Consider the following 16549-nt stretch of genomic DNA (forward strand, 5'->3'; position numbering starts at 1 on the left):
AGACCATAGCATGCAGCTACCTATGGTGGCCTGGGATGGATGGCGAAATACAGAGTTTAGTAAAGCACTGTGTGCAATGTCAGCAACTGCAAAAGTTGCCAATTAACAGCTCCGTTGCACCCATAGGAGTGGCCAGGTAGACCCTAGATGCGGTTACACCTTGTTCCCAGGAAAGGTCCAATGTAGTCAATGTTTTTGCTCATTGCCTATGCCCATTCAAAATGGTTGGACGTATGAGGTGAAGTCACCATCGTCAAATGCCACAATTGAGAAACTATGTCAAAGTTTTGCCATTTACGGACTACCAGAAGTAGCCGTTTCCAATAACAGCATGGCATTTACGAGTGCTGAGTTTCAACAGTTTATCAGCCTCAACGGCATCACTCATGAAAACGGCACCATACCACCTTTCCTCAAACAGACTGGCCGAAAGGGCAATTCAAACGTTCAAGGCAGGCGTAAAAAAGCTAACTGGTGAATCCTTGGCAACCATGCTAGCATTCTTTTTTATGACAGGGCTACCCCTCACACAACAACAGGTGTCACACCTGCGGAGTTATTGCTGAAGCGCCATCTCAGGATAAGATTGAGCTTAATAATGCCAAATTTAGAGGGGAAGGTGGAAGCCAGAAAACTAGACACAACTGGCAGTCACAAGAGGAAATTTACCGTAGGAGAGCCGGTATACGTGAAAAACTTCGGGGTAGGACCAAAGTGATTACCACATTAAATAAATGAGGTGACTGGGCTCCAACTTACCACGTGGAGGTGGATCATCTGTAAACATGTGGACCATTTGAGGAAGAGAGAGACAAATCATCAAGATATGGTTCCACCAGTGACCATGACCAGGTCTGTGTTTCCAGTTGAGGATACTCAACCCAGGACTGACATGTTTGATGTTCCTGTAAGATTTGAGGATACAGAACTGCAAGTGCCCACTGAAGAACCAGACAATTCCAGAAAAGGAGGTTCCTGACAAAGAATCTGAAGTTGTGGAGCTGTGACACTCCACACATACCAGGAAAGCTCCTGAAATTCTGAACTTGTAAACTCCTTACCTAATGTAAATGTTATGTTGTCTTGAAAAATATGTACTTGTAAATATAATATGTAGAGCTGAGTTAAAGGGGGAGGAATGTAGTAATTATGGTTTTATTTAGTGTGTAATGTACTTTTAAGAATAATACTTGTTAAGAGATCACATGATCTGTAGTAAGTAATAGGAGAATAGTGTGGACTATCTCAGGAGGCAGTGCAGAGATAGAGTTTGAGTTGAAAGCATGTGTAGTTGCTGCTGAGTATATGTAAATAAACTTTTAAGTTTCCACCCAACAAGTGCTTGCTGATCAACTCTATCATTAATATTACAACTCGGCCACCCTACAACAGTATACATATTTTAAAATTTGTAGAATTTGTTTATCATTATGGAGAAATTTGACACTCTTACAGTCTGGGACTGTCACTCAAGAGTGCACCATCTGCAGAAGTGAAGAATAACTGACAGAAATTTCTAGATTTTCATTTTATTTTATGCATGCTTAGACTCCAGAAGCTGCTGTCAGTTTTGGTGAACGTTGGTGATTACTGACAGTTTCATCATTGTTCCCATTGCAAAATCCAGGCCAGTGAGTTAGAGGAGAAAGTCATCCAAGATTCCCTCTCCTTGGGCTTGATTTTCAGCCCTTGCCTGGGTGCAAAAGCAGCTGCAATGGGCTCTGTTGAGGGGCTCTCCCCATGCTGTCCCCCAGTCCCCAATCCCCACTGTAGTGGCCTGGCTACAAAGGTCACTTTTTATTTTAAATTTAAAAACAAAGGAGAATGTGTGCCTCCCATTTTGAAGCACCCTCTCCCTCACTTACCTGCCAAGATATTCTGCTGTTGCTTTCAAGGTGGAAAACCTCTAATTGGCCTTCCAGCTTCAAGAGCCTGCCCACCATCCTTAATTGGATAGTGAGCCTGCTCCCTGGCTCTGAATGGACCAATTCAGGGAAAATCACAATGTGTGACGGTTTCCCACACAGTACGGGTTTCTGATGCATGTTTGAGCCTGATGACGGTGTTCAGAAACCAACAGGGAAAATCCTTCCCCCAGTCTCTAGGACATCAAGTTAATGAGTAGCTGTGTTTGTGTTTGTGATGCCCTCCTAGTCAACAGCTCACAGCACAGATCAAAAATCAAACTGCAACCTTCCACTCTATGAGAATTACAGATACGTACAAACAGGAGAAAAACCAGGGGTCATCAATATAAGATAGTCAACAAGAAATTGAATAAGGAATTCAGAAGAAACATTTTTACCCGGACAGTGAAACTTTTACCACAAGTTGTCAGAGGCGAATAGTATAGATGCATTAAGCAGAGCCATTTGAGGGAGAAAGAAAAGAGGGTTATATTGATAAAGTTAAATGAGGAAGAATGGGAGGAGACACAAGTGAAGCATAAACAATGGCATGGAGTGATTGTGTCAAATGGCCAGTTTCTGTGCTGAATACCATATATAATGGCTTTATGCAACAAGCCAGATGAGTTTTCCATTTCTTTCCAGCGTGTTGTTGACTCAGGTGCTGTCCTTTGTATAAGGCATTGAACTTGGGAGCAGCACTTGTACAGATCACATTAAAAGTGGGTATTTTGTCCAACTCTTTCTATAATTTGTGAGCTGCATTCTCCAATTTCACTTCCCATCCTTGTCTGATTATTGTAAATTTGAGCACTGCATTAAATTTCTGAAATCAGGAATGATCACCCTCATGAGCAAACAATTTTACACAGTTAAAAAATATGACTGATAAACCCTATAATAAATATCACATTTATGTTAAGTTTTCTACACTGAACTAAGAAAGTAAGCTTCAGTTTTAGAATCATAGAACCATAGAATGGTTATAGCACAGGAATAGGCCATTCGGCCCATCATGTCTGTGCTGGCTTTCTGAAGGAGCAATTCACCTAGTGTCATTGTTCTGCCTTCTCCCTGTAGCCTTGCATATTCTTTCTTTTCAGATAATAATCCAATTACATCTTGATCACCTCATTTGAACCTGCCTGCACCACACTCTCGGGTGGTGTATTCCGGATCCTAACCGCTCATTGCATGAAAAAGTTTTTCTTTTTCATGTCACCATTACTACTTTTGCCAATTACTTTAAATCTGTGCCCTCTGGTTCTCGATCCTTCTACCACAGATATCCTTATCTAGTCCGAGAACAGTGGTTCTCACTGTTTTGAATACAAAACATTTTGGATATTAAAGCTACTCTCAATCTTCACTTCTCCGAGCAGAACAGCCCCAACTTCTCCAGTCTATCTACATAACTGAAGTTGCCCTATGACTTTGAGTTCTATACCACTTGTTCCATGTAGTTTTATGCATGATAGCTCTAACCAAAATTCAGCACCAGAAAGAACTGAAGCTGCTGCACCTGTGTCTAACTTAAAGCGTGTCTTGTTTCCCCTACTAGGATATCAGCACTCCAGCAGATTGGGCTTGGTTCCTGGACCTCTCAAAGGAAAGCCATCTCAATATTATTGATGTCTTCTACTTCATGGATCTTGCTACCTTTCAAAGGCTTTTCTTTTTGCTTATTCTGTACTAGCTTCTTACTATGGCACACAGCTTGGAAGTACTTTTCTGCAAAAATGGCACTCTTCCTCTTCGGCAGGACAATTTTTTGCGCCTGTGTTTTTTCCTGCCACACTGATTCCAGTTAGCTGGAGCGGTTGATGGATGCTTTCCCTACCTAACCTCTTTTACAGCCACCTCTCTGCTTTTAAGTTTAACATACCCCACTGAGTCAGTCATTTTTGGGATATGATTCTCCCTGTCACCCCAAATCACTGATCAATTTTGCTTCCTGTGCTTGTCTGCGCAGTTGAATTGTCTTTGTTAAGGTTAAATCATCTCTCGACTCCAAGTGATCAGCAATGCTTCAGCCAAGACTCCGACAACAATTCTGTTCCTGATTCGTTCATCCACAATATTCACTGTTGTCTGCAAGTTTATACAGATCATTGATAAATGTATCAATACTTCTGTCTTGTTTTTGGGTAAGATTTAACCCACTTGACAATGGTATTTTTTCTGCACTGGAGAGGGTACGGAAGAGATTCACCAGGATATTGCCTGGGCTGGAGCGTTTTAGCTACGAAGAGAGACTAGATAGGCTAGGGTTGTTTTCCTTAGAGCAGAGAAGGCTGACGGGGGACCTGATAGAGGTATAGAAAATTATAAGGGGCATCGATAAGGTAGATAGGAAGAAACTTTTCCCCTTAACAGAGTGTCAGTAAACAAGGGCCATAGATTTAAGGTAAGGGGCAGGAGGTTTAGAGGGGATTTGAGGAATTTTTTTTCACCCAGAGGGTGGTTGGAATCTGGAACACATTGCCTGAGGGGGTGGTAGAGGCAGGAACCTTCATAACATTTAAGAAGTATTTAGATGAGCACTTGAAACACCATACCACACAGGGCTAAGGGCGAAGTGCTGGATAATGCCATTAGAATAGACAGGTGCTTGATGGCCGGCACAGACACGATGGGCCGAAGGGCCTGTTTCTGTGCTATATAACTCTTTTATGACTATATGAAGTAGGCATCAATTACTTCTTTATAAACCCTATTTTGGATGTTGTGATGGGCAGGGCAACAGACACCAGGTAAGTTTTTTTAAGAAGTACTATAACCTGTGTCTGAGTTTGAGTGCAACCTGATGTACAATCTGATACCCTCTAGATATGAATTAGAATTTGTCATTGGTGTAGCTATTTAATACTAAAAATTCAATCAAAATAGAGCTGACAAAACTTCTGTACTAAATATTAAGGTTATGGTAAAATTACCAGCTGCTGCTTTTGATGATTTTTCTTGGAGACCTAGCTTCTTTACTGTTCTGTTTCAGTGTTCTTAGCATAGCTTGCTACACCTAGATAATGTAAACTCTCAGCTGGCCAGCAGAGGTCCCCCATTATCTAGGCTTGGCATGCTGCTGTCTCCAGCCTCATGGAACCATGAACTTCGTGAGTGGAAAACAATGCCAAATTGCTGAAAGAAGTATTTGGGATCCCATTTGTTAAACATTACAAGATGAGAAAATTCAATGTAAATTAATCTTGTTATTTCTAATTCTCTAATGTGGAGCTGCAATAAAATGCTGTCATCAATCCATCTTTTTTCCCCTTGATAGTGGTCAGAATTCCTGTTAGTGAAAGAACCACATAGTGGTTTTGGCGACAAGAGTTAGCATTCCTGAATGCTTAGAGCCACATTCAAAATGTGGATATCATTGTGATTAAAGTGTAAGCTGGTAACTAAAATTACAAGCAGTTAAACTTTTTTTTTCTTTTGCCTAGGGTTCCTGGAGTGATGTTGTTGGAAGACGAAACACATTACTGATCACTTTGATACTTAGTGGATTTAGCTACAGTCTACTAGGCATCTCTGGTAGCATCCCTTTGCTAATACTGGCTAGGATTCCCACAGGTAAGTATGTAACCTGAACACACAAAACCCCTCTATCTTCGGTATCCTAATTGTTTGCACTATTTGACAGATTTGAAAATAACACTTTAAGGGATTTTATAACCTGCATGTTACTGGCAGTGAGTCCCACGACCAGAAAAAAATGTTTTTAAACTGCCTGTTTCTGTAAATATTTTAAACTTTTGATGTCAAATGTGTGGCACACCACGCTAAGAATGTGATGTGGTTTCAGTTGGAATTCATTTTATAAATTAATTTTATTCACTGTACATTTCAAGCCCTCAGATTTCTTTGTATTTTCTGCTGATGTGAAGTTAATTCATCTACAACCTGTGAGCTGAAATTAGGTATTCTTGTTTTTGGTTTTAAACTGGAAACTACCAATACTATTGGGATAATAATTCTTAAACTGTCATATCCTGGGGGATGGGGGTCAGACAGACAACTTGCCTTAATATAACACCTTTCATAACTTTTAAAAAAAAAAAGTTCATTTCATTCATCGCTGGCTGGGCCAGCATTTATTGCCCATCCCTAGTTGCCCTTGAGAAGATGGTGGTGAGTTGCCTTCTTGAACTGCTGCAGTCCATGTGGTATAGGTACATCCACAGTGTTGTTAGGGAGGGTGTTCCAGGATTGTGACCATGAAGGAACAGCGATTATAGTTCCTAGTCAAGATGGTGAGTGACTTGGAGGGAAACTTCCAGGTGGTGGTGTTCCCATCTATCTGCGGCCCTTGTCCTTCTAGATGGTTGTGGTCGTGGGTTTGGACAGCGCTGTCTAAGGAGCCTTGGTGAATTCCTGCAGTGCATCTTGTAGGTGGTACACACTGCTGCTACTATGCATCAGTGGTGAAGGGAGTGAATGTTTGAGGATGTGGTGCCAACTAAGCGGGCTGCTTTGTCCAGGATGGTGTCAAGCTCCTTGACTGTTGTGGGAGCTGCACTCATCCAGGCCAGTGGAGAGTGTTCCATCACACACCTGTCATCTGCCTTGTAGATGGTGGACAGGCTTTGGGGAGTCAGGAGGTGAGTTAATCATCGCAGAATTCCTGGCCTCTGACCTGCCCTTGTAGCCAGAGTATTTACATGGCTAGCCCAGTTCAGTTTCTGGTCAATGGTAACCCCCCAGGATGTTGATAGCGAGGAATTCAGCAATGGTAATGCCATTGAATGTCAAGGGGCGATGGTTAGATTCTCTCTTGTTGGAGATGGTCATTTTCTGGCACTTGTGTGGTGCGAATGTTACTTGCTACTTGTCAACTTCAAATTGTCTCAAAGCACTTTATAGTCAATGAAGTATTTCTGAGGTGTAGTCATTTGTAATTTACAGAAACATGTCTCACAGCAAGCTGTCAGAAACATTAGCATGATAATGACCAGATAACCAGTTTCAGTCACATTGATTGAGGGATAAATGTTGGCCAGCATATATATCAGGATAATTTCCCCAGCTCATTTTAGTAATAGTGCAAATTGCATGTCATGTTTCCTATGTTACAACAGTAACACTACTCTTCAAAAATACTTCATTGGCTATAAAGAGCTTTGAGAACGTCTCATGGCCATGAAAGGTGCTATATAAATGCAATATAAATTATTTTGTCTTTCTTGTCCAGCAACAATCTGTTGATCTCAGATTTAAAATTATTATTTGAACTAGCATCCAATGTTTTGTGTCAGAGAGTGCTCCACACATCAACCGCCCTTTGCGAGAAGCACGATTTTCTCTCTTGGATGGCCTGTTTCTGATTTTAAGGTTATTTTCCCTTTTCCTAGATTCCATCACCAGCAGAAAAAGTTTGTCCTGATCTACCCGAAAAAAGCTCCTTTCTAAGTTATAAAACCTTCGATCAAATCACTTAACTTTCAATATTACAGGGAATATAAACTCAGTTCACACAATCGCTCCTCCTAATCTAACCCTTAGAACCCTGGTTAGATTCTGGGGAATCTTCACTGCACTTAACCAAAGGTCGATATATACTATCTAAGCTGTGATGCCCAGAGCTATATACGGTACTCCAGATGTGGTCTCACTAATGCTTTGTATAGCTACAGCAAAAATTGCTCCTCTATATTCTGGCTCTATAAAAGCTAACATTCCATTAGCCTATTTAATTATTTTTTGTTGCTGATTACTAGATTTTAGTGATCTGTTTACATGGACCCTGGCATCTCTGGCACCTCCATTGTTCCTAACTTTTCATTGTTAAACTAATGCTTGGATCTTTGCATCAAACCCCTGACTTGTGCCATGTAGAGGTGGACAGGAGTTGAGTTACTTGCTGTAAAATTCCCAGCCTCTGACTTGCTCTTGTATGCAGGTAATTGAATAGATTGGATTAGTCTTGCCTTTTGTGGACAAGGCATACCTGGGTAATATTCCACATTGTCTGGTAGATGCCAGTGTTGCAGATGTACTGGAACAGCTTGGCTAGGGCATGTCTAGTTCTGGAGCATAACCACCAGGATGTTGTTCGGTGACAAAGCCTTTATTATATCCAGTGCCTTCAGCTGTTTCTTGATATCATGTGGAGTGAATGGAGTTGGCTGAAGGCTGGTGTGCTGGGGACCTCAAGAGGAGGCCGAGCTGGATCAGCCATTCAGCACTTATGGCTAAAGATAGTTGCAAATGCTCCACACCTGGAAGGATAAGGGCAGCAGATGCATGGTAAACCGGCACCTGCAAGTTCCCCTCCAAGTCTCTCACAATTCTGGTTGATAATATGTTGCCATTGCTTCAATGTCATTGGGTCAAAATCCTAGAACTCCTTGCCTGACAGCAATTCCCCATACAGCATGGACTGCAGTGGCTCAAGAAGGCAGTTCAACACCACCTTCTTGAGCAGATAGGAATGGACAATAAATAATGGCCTTGCCAGTGACACTTACGTCACATGAATAAATGGGGAGAAAACAGGGCCAGCATTACTGCCCATCCCTAATTGCTCTCCAGAAAGTGGTGGAGAGTCACTTTTTTGAACCATTCCAGTGCATGTGGTTGATCCAATAACATTAAAGTAATGATGACACATTTCCAGGTCAGAATTGCATGGGACTTAGAGGGGAACTTGCAGGTGTTGGTGTTCCCATATATTGGCTGCTCTTGTCCTTCTAGGGATTAGAGGTCATGTGTTTGTAAGATGTTGTCGAAGTAGCCTTGGTGAGTTGCTGCAGTGCATCTTATAGGTGAATGCACATTTCAACCATGCTGTACCGATGGGGGAGGCAGTGAATGTTTAAATGATGCATAGGATACCAGTCAAGCAGCTGCTTTGTCCTGGATGGTGTCAAGCTTCTTGAGTGATGTTGAAGCTGCACTCATCCAGGCAAGTGGAAGGTATTCAGTCACACTGCTGAAAGGCTTTGGGGAGTCAGGCGGTGAGCTGGTCACTGCAGAATTCCTAACCTCTGACCTACTCTTGTAGCCACAATATTTATGTGGTTGGTCCAATTAAGCTGCTGGTGAATGGTGCTCTCCCACGATGTTTATCAGTGATGCTATTTGTATATCTTTTGGTGCTGAAAATCTGTCCACATAGCGCCACTGTTCTGCAGACTACTTTTAATTCCCTGGGCCAGACAGTGCTGTGGACTGTTAGCTGCTTTCCTCAATTATATTAATACATAGTGGTGCTACAGAAGAGACTTTTAGCCTTCAGTGGTAATCTTGATATCCATTTCACGTTTCTTTTCATAATCCCTTTTTGCAGCTCTTATTACCTTTTTTTGTTTTCCTCTTCGTTCATTTATATCTCTCCAGTCCCTTAAATTTAATCTATTCTTGCACATTTATATGCTCTTTCTTTTAGTTTAAAGTTATATTTCACCTCCCTTGTGGACCATGGCTGCTTTGTTTTGAAAGTAGAGCTCTCTCCCCTTAGTGTTATGTATAGATCCTGTAATAAACTATTTTTTTCCCAAAAAGATACTTTACTCATAACATTTATAAAAGTACATTACAAAACATTTCAACATGAAAATTACAAAGTGCCATAAAACTTGACCTGACTCCATACACTGTGATCCACTCTTAGGTGCCTCTATCCGATTATAATTCTTCTGATATTTTCAATGTACCTTCCATGTCAGGCATAATGCCTGGGGGAAAAACATTTCAAATTGTAAAATTACAAAAAGTACAATAGAATCCTATTTTCATCATACAACGCCTTCCTCTCTGAGGTGCTTCAATGTAATTTCAATGTATTCTTATTCAATGTTAGGCATACAGCCTGAGGGGTTCTACAAATTCCTCAGCCCCTTGGTATACTATGGCTGAAAGGCCTTAGACAGCCACCTTTCCCCTGCTCCCATTGTTCTTATGTAGTTTCCCCCATAATAGTTTTCAACAGTTTGCAGTTTGTCAGTCTCTGCCTCATCCCATATCCCGCTAAGGTAACTCTTCCCAAAATCCAGAATCTCATTAAGCGTGTTATGTTTTTCATTTTTAAACTTAATGGTAAATTTACTCAAATTATGATTTCTGTTAGATAAATGTTCCTTACTGTTAGATTATTAACCAAGTCTGACTCATTACTCATTATTAAATCTATTAATGCCTGTCCTCTTGTTGATTCTGGAGCATACTGTATTGGGCTGGATTTTACAGACACCCCTTGCTGGACATGTTTTCGGTAGAGGAGGCAGGTAAATTATGACAGCTGGCTAGCCCATCAGCTTCCCGCCCACCCCGACCCTGTCCCTGAAAAACAGTAGGCAGGTGGGCGCTGAGTTCAGCAAGCTGCCTGCCACTTTTAAAAAGGGTAAATAACGAGTAATTGAGCTTGTAGCAAGCCAATTGACCTGAATTGTGCTGCTCACATCATAATTCAGTTGGTAGGGGCAGGCAGGCAGGCAGGAGTGGGAAATGCCCTTTTTTAACCCAACTGGTTGAAAGGCAGGTTGAAAGTTGGGGGTACATCCTTTGGGGATGCTGTGTGTGCACTGGGGGCACGCCCACCTCTAAGAAGTTACTTTTACCTTTGTCAGTTCCCACCTGGCCACCAAATCCCATCCCCTTGCACTCCCCCCCCCACCCCCACCTCCACCGCTCCCCCACCCCCCAACTTCCCCATAGGCTTCCCAATCCCTCCCCATCCAGAACCCTGGACTTGCTGCACTTCGGAGGCCATCCTGTCTTCATCCCAGGCCTACTTGCAGTCCCCACAGCTCCCACTACTGAGCTCAGGTGCTGCTGGTACTGCTCGAGTGGCCAGCAGCTCTCGGGGGCTGGACTTCCTCCCACTGAGAGACAGAGGCCCCACTCTCATCTCTTTAAGGCCTCCAGGAGCCTGTTATTGCTGTGAGACAACCTTCTTTAGCATGGATCACTTTGGGATCGACATTTCTTCCTGGCAGGGTGAGCAGTATGGCCCCTTTGTAAAATTCAGGCCATTGTTTCAGAAAACTGAATTGATTATGTCATCAGAACTTATTAAAGTCACAATATCCAACTATTAGATGTATGAAAGGTCATGTGTAATTTTGAAAACTTCTACTTAATTTGTTGTTCTCGCCTTCTTTAGCTCTTAGGGCTTTTGCGTTTAACTTTGCTTCTGAAGGAGAGAATCTAATTTTGAAGGAGAGAATCTATCTCCACTTGGAGAGGCAAGGTTTGATTAGGGATAGTCAGCATGGCTTTGTCAGCGGGAGATCATGCCTTACAAATTTGATTGAATTTTTTGAGGAGGTGACCAGGTGTGTAGATGAGGGTAGTGCAGTTGATGTAGTTTATACGGATTTCAGCAAAGCCTTTGACAAGGTCCCACATGGGAGACCTATAAAGAAGGCAAATTCACATGGGATACAGGGTGATTTGATAAGGTGGATTCAAAATTGGCTTAGTAGTAGGAGACAGAGGGTGATGACAGAAGGCTGCTTTAGTGACTGGAAGCCGGTGTCCAGTGGCATACGAGAGGGATCTGTGCTCGGTCCCCTATTATTTGTCATTTATATAAATGACATAGATGGCTATGTGGGAAATAGGATTAGTAAGTTTGCAGATGACACAAAGATTGGCCGGGTGGTTAACAGTGAGGTTGAGTGTCTTGGGCTACAGGGAAGATATAGACAGGATGGTCAAATGGACAGATAAGTGACAGATGGAATTTAACCCTGAAAAGTGTGAGGTGATACACTTTGGTAGGAGCAACTTGACAAGGAAGTATTCAATGAACGGCATGACACTAGGAATTGAGGAACAGAGGGACCTTGGCGTGTGTGTCCATAGATCTCTGAAGGCGGAGGGGCATGTTAGAAGGGTGGTGAAAAAGGCATTATCAATTGCCTTTATCAATCGAGGCATAGATTACAAAAATAGGGAGGTCATGTTGGAGTTGTATAGAACCTTGGTGAGGCCACAGCTGGAGTACTGTGTGCAGTTCTGGTCGCCACATTATAGGAAGGACGTGATTGCACTGGAGGGGGTGCAGAGGAGATTCACCAGGATGTTGCCTGGGATGAAACATTTAAGTTACAAAGAGAGGTTGAATAGACTTGGGTTGTTTTCATTGGAGCAGAGAAGACTGAGGGGTGACCTGATCAAGGTGTACAAGATTATGAAGGGCATGGACAGGGTGGATAGGGAGCAGCTGTTCCCCTTAGTTGAAGGATCAGTCACAAGGAGACATAAGTTCAAGGTGAGGGGCAGGAGGTTTAGGGGGGATGTGAGGAAAAACCTTTTTGCCCGGTGGGTGGTGACGGGCTGGAATGCACTGCCTGGGAGGGTGGTGGAGGTGTGTTGCCTTCCGTCCTTTAAAAAGAACCTGGATGAGCACTTGGCACGTCATAACATTCAAAGCTCTGGGCCAAGTGCTGGTAAATGGGATTAGGTAGATAGGTCAGGTGTTTCTCACGTGTTGGTGCAGACTCGATGGGCTGAAAAGCCTCTTCTGCACTATGTGATTCTGTGATTCTCGTGTTCAAAATGCATTAAAGAAAAGAATAATGAAAGTGTTTAGTCATTATAAGAATATTTACTGTTTTCTGTGCATCATTGTGCTATTTTATTTATGTTCCCAAGCCACACTCCAACTGTGATCATGCTAGGTGGATGCTCTGTTGTCAGGCTGCCACTGATGCTCTGAGTGGAAATCCCTTTCACTGACCTGTAAGGCTGAGCTGAAGCACTTGACCTGCCAGCAGTCAGAAAACCTTTGCACCTCCACATTGCCAACAATTCCAATTAATTTTTTGTTGTTTGGTAGTGCAGAATTTGAGTATTGCTGAAAGAAGACATTTTGTCGAAGCTTTTCATCTTGCACTCACCAGGACAATTGCAAGAACACCACTGTCAGGGGGAGCAGACGGAAAGAACATGTCCAAACATTGCGCCTGTTTTAGCTAAACAAAATAGGTGTTAGCCATTCGCTGGTTCATTCCTCAGGGCAATGATTTGACCAGAGTCATGTTGCCTGGTTTAAATTTCAAACAATGCTTGGCAGTTAATCCTCTTGAACTGGTGCATTCTCCACGGCAATGCTTCTACCAATCAATGTCCAGTTGCCAACCAATCAGCACTCTTTTCTCATACAGCATAATGTTTCCTTTTCTTAAGCAATACTCAAGTTCTTGTTATTGCTTAGGAAAGTGTTAGTCATAGAGGTATCAATCAAACTCATGTCGTAATAGTTTGGCTCTCTCTTCAAGGAGATAGTGCTGCTAATAACAAGGCCGCATCAGCATTGGCATGGTAAAATAAAAGTGGTTTCTTCTTCTTGAGTTCTCTGCCTGAAGGTAGTTCCTTGGTGATTATTTGCTGAACCACGGCAAAGTACTGTGATTTATATACCATGGCTAAGGCAAGGAGGCAAACCCTGAATCTGCCTCAGCTAGAATGGGGATCGAAATCATGTTGTTCAGGTTAATCTGATCCACACGCTAGCCTTCTAACCAACTGAGCTCCCAAATGTACTTTGGTGGCAGGCAAAAGAAACAGGGAGTTAAGATTCCCTCTGAATTTCACTCTCTACTTTGTTGATTTGCCTGAGATCCACCCTGCAGTGCTGCAGTGATGTGCACGATTGTATATCCTATCTAGCAAATATTCATATAATTAAAATGATCAAATAAAATTGTCTCCTTATATTAATATCTCCTCGTTTAATATCTCTGTATCCTCTTTAATTGGTATATTTATTTATTCTGTACCTACAGGTATCTTCAAACATACTCAATCTATTTTGAAAGCTCTTCTGTCAGACCTGATTCCTGAGCATGAACGTCCCCAGGTGATGGGAAGGCTTAGTGCAGCTTCTAGTGTGGGATTCATCCTGGGCCCTGTACTTAGTGGATATCTTGTTGAGCTGGATGGAGGTTACCACACAGCTTCCTTTATGTGCAGTTTAATTTTCCTTGTGAATGCAGGTACGTTTCCTTTGCACAGAATATGGGTACCTTCATTGAGTACTTTTCCAGTTAAAATATTCATTTTTTACCTCCTCTACTTTGCAGTTACTTGTGCCAGAAAGATCCCAGGTGGCTGGGGAGCCTTTGGAAGTTCCCACACACTGACTGCATGGGAATTGTCCGGGACATTTCAACTTCCATTCAGCAATTACCCTGTGTACGGAGCCTTCTGAAGTTCTGATTTAGAGCTGGAGACCTCAGATAGTTTTGACTTACTTTGCAAAGTAGTTACCCAGGATAAGTCAGAAGGATTAAAACCAGTTCTAACTCCTGGTAGCTATACTGACTCCCCACTGGAGCCCCCCGGTTACTGCCTCCCCTGACCATCTGACTATGTTTTTGTCATCTTGCTATAATCTTCTGTCTAGTTAATTTGAGCTGTACCCCCTTTTATCTCAGTGGACTTCTTTTCCCAACACCCTTATCTTTAACAAAAACAGAATTACCTGGAAAAACTCAGCAGGTCTGGCAGCATCGGCGGAGAAGAAAAGAGTTGACGTTTCGAGTCCTCATGACCCTTCGACAGAACTTGAGTTCGAGTCCAGGAAAGAGCTGAAATATAAGCTGGTTTAAGGTGTGTGTGTGGGGGGCGGAGAGATAGAGAGACAGAGAGGTGGAGGGGGTTGGTGTGGTTGTAGCGACAAACAAGCAGTGATAGAAGCAGATCATCAAAAGATGTCAACAACAATAGTACAATAGAACACATAGGTGTTAAAGTTAAAGTTGGTGATATTATCTAAACGAATGTGCTAATTAAGAATGGATGGTAGGGCACTCAAGGTATAGCTCTAGTGGGTTTTTTTTTTATATAATGGAAATAGGTGGGAAAAGGAAAATCTTTATAATTTATTGGGAAAAAAAAAAGAAGGGGGAAACAGAAAGGGGGTGGGGATGGGGGAGGGGACTCACGACCTAAAGTTGTTGAATTCAATATTCAGTCCGGAAGGCTGTAAAGTCCCTAGTCGGAAGATGAGGTGTTGTTCCTCCAGTTTGCGTTGGGCTTCACTGGAACAATGCAGCAAGCCAAGGACAGACATGTGGGCAAGAGAGCAGGGTGGAGTGTTAAAATGGCAAGCGACAGGGAGGTTTGGGTCATTCTTGCGGACAGACCGCAGGTGTTCTGCAAAGCGGTCGCCCAGTTTACGTTTGGTCTCTCCAATGTAGAGGAGACCACATTGGGAGCAACGAATGCAGTAGACTAAGTTGGGGGAAATGCAAGTGAAATGCTGCTTCACTTGAAAGGAGTGTTTGGGTCCTTGGACCCAAATGGTCCCTTGGTCCCTTATCTTTAACTCTTCATTATCCTTTTCTATTTTTATTGTGTGTGGCCACTAATGCATATTTTTTCTCCTACTTTCACGTCCCACTTCATTTCCAGAACTAAATCCAGCAATGCTTCCTTTTTCTTGGTCCAGAAACATATTGATCCAAGAAGCAGTCTTGGATGGATTTGAAAGGTGTTTCCCAGTTTAACACATGCATTACATTTATTCCAGTCTATTTTGAGTTAAACTTTCTTGCAAATCTCCCATTATTTGAGCCCATTATTTTGGTGGCCTGTTACAATAGGAAGAGTTGTATCATTTCCCTACCTAATTTTTTTATTCATTTACGGGATGTGGGCGTTGGTGGTTAGGCCAGCATTTATTGCCCATCCCTAATTGCCCTTGAGAAGATGGTGGTGAACTGCCTCCTTGAGAGGTGGTGGCATAGTGGTATTGTCACTGGACTAGTATTCCAGAGACAGCAGGTATTGCTCTGGCGACCCGGGTTCGAATCCCATCACGGTAGATGGTGAAATTTGAAGTCAATAAAAATCTGGAGTTAGAAGTCTGATGATGACAATGAAACCATTGCCGATTGTCATAAAAACCCATTTGGTTCACTAATGTCCTTTAGAGAAGGAAAGCTGCTGTCCTTACCTGGTCTGGCCTACATATGACTCCAGACCCACGGCAATGTGATTGACTCTTAAAATGTCCCCTGAACAAGGGCAATTAGGGATGGGCAACGGCCTAGCCAGCGATGCCCACATCCCATGAATGAATTTTAAAAATTACTCATTATTTTTCTTTAGTGCTGTGAGAGAATCCTTTGTTAATTCTGCCACCCATTCCTTTTTCCCCTTGCTAGCACTTACGAGACTGACATAGGTCCTATTTCTGTTCAAGTGAAGCCCATCAGTCCTGTACTCTCATAAGGCCACTTTTGGAGACCTCTTTCTTTTCCTCGTCTAATGTGATTCATAACTCTGCAAAAGAGGTTCCTACTAAAATAGGGCTTGTGACATAGAACATGTCACTTTTGAAGGAGCCCAGTGCATTCTGTTCTTTGTGTTGATCAGAGTCCAGGTCCCAGTGAATTGTATTTCACATCTATAAACTGCTCCTAATCCGTTTGGAATAACTGCAAATGGTAAATCATTTGCGAATAATGCTTTAGAATATGAATTAAAGACACTGTGATAACTTTCCATACTTCAGTCAGGTCATGGCTCATGAATACAGATAATTACAGATATAATGTATATAAACATTTTTACTACATTCACTAGCTGCTTCATGTTTAACTCTGGCTCATTTCCTATAATAATTATATCAATACAGACAAGATACAAGGGTTTCAGTTTTACAGTAGCCACCAGGGAAGCCTTAA

General features: G+C 42.3%; 1 protein-coding gene across 1 annotated transcript in view; it reads left to right on the forward strand.

Moving 5' to 3' along the window:
- Positions 1-16549, forward strand: part of mfsd9 (major facilitator superfamily domain containing 9) — a 43383-nt gene that overhangs the window by 21659 nt on the left and 5175 nt on the right. Inside the window, exons 4-5 of the mRNA XM_041199882.1 lie at positions 5354-5483; positions 13643-13852. Of these exons, the coding sequence (XP_041055816.1) occupies positions 5354-5483; positions 13643-13852 (340 nt within the window). The remainder of the gene's footprint in view (positions 1-5353; positions 5484-13642; positions 13853-16549) is intronic.

The sequence above is a fragment of the Carcharodon carcharias genome, chromosome 11 (assembly GCF_017639515.1).
Source record: "Carcharodon carcharias isolate sCarCar2 chromosome 11, sCarCar2.pri, whole genome shotgun sequence".
NCBI lineage: Eukaryota > Metazoa > Chordata > Chondrichthyes > Lamniformes > Lamnidae > Carcharodon > Carcharodon carcharias.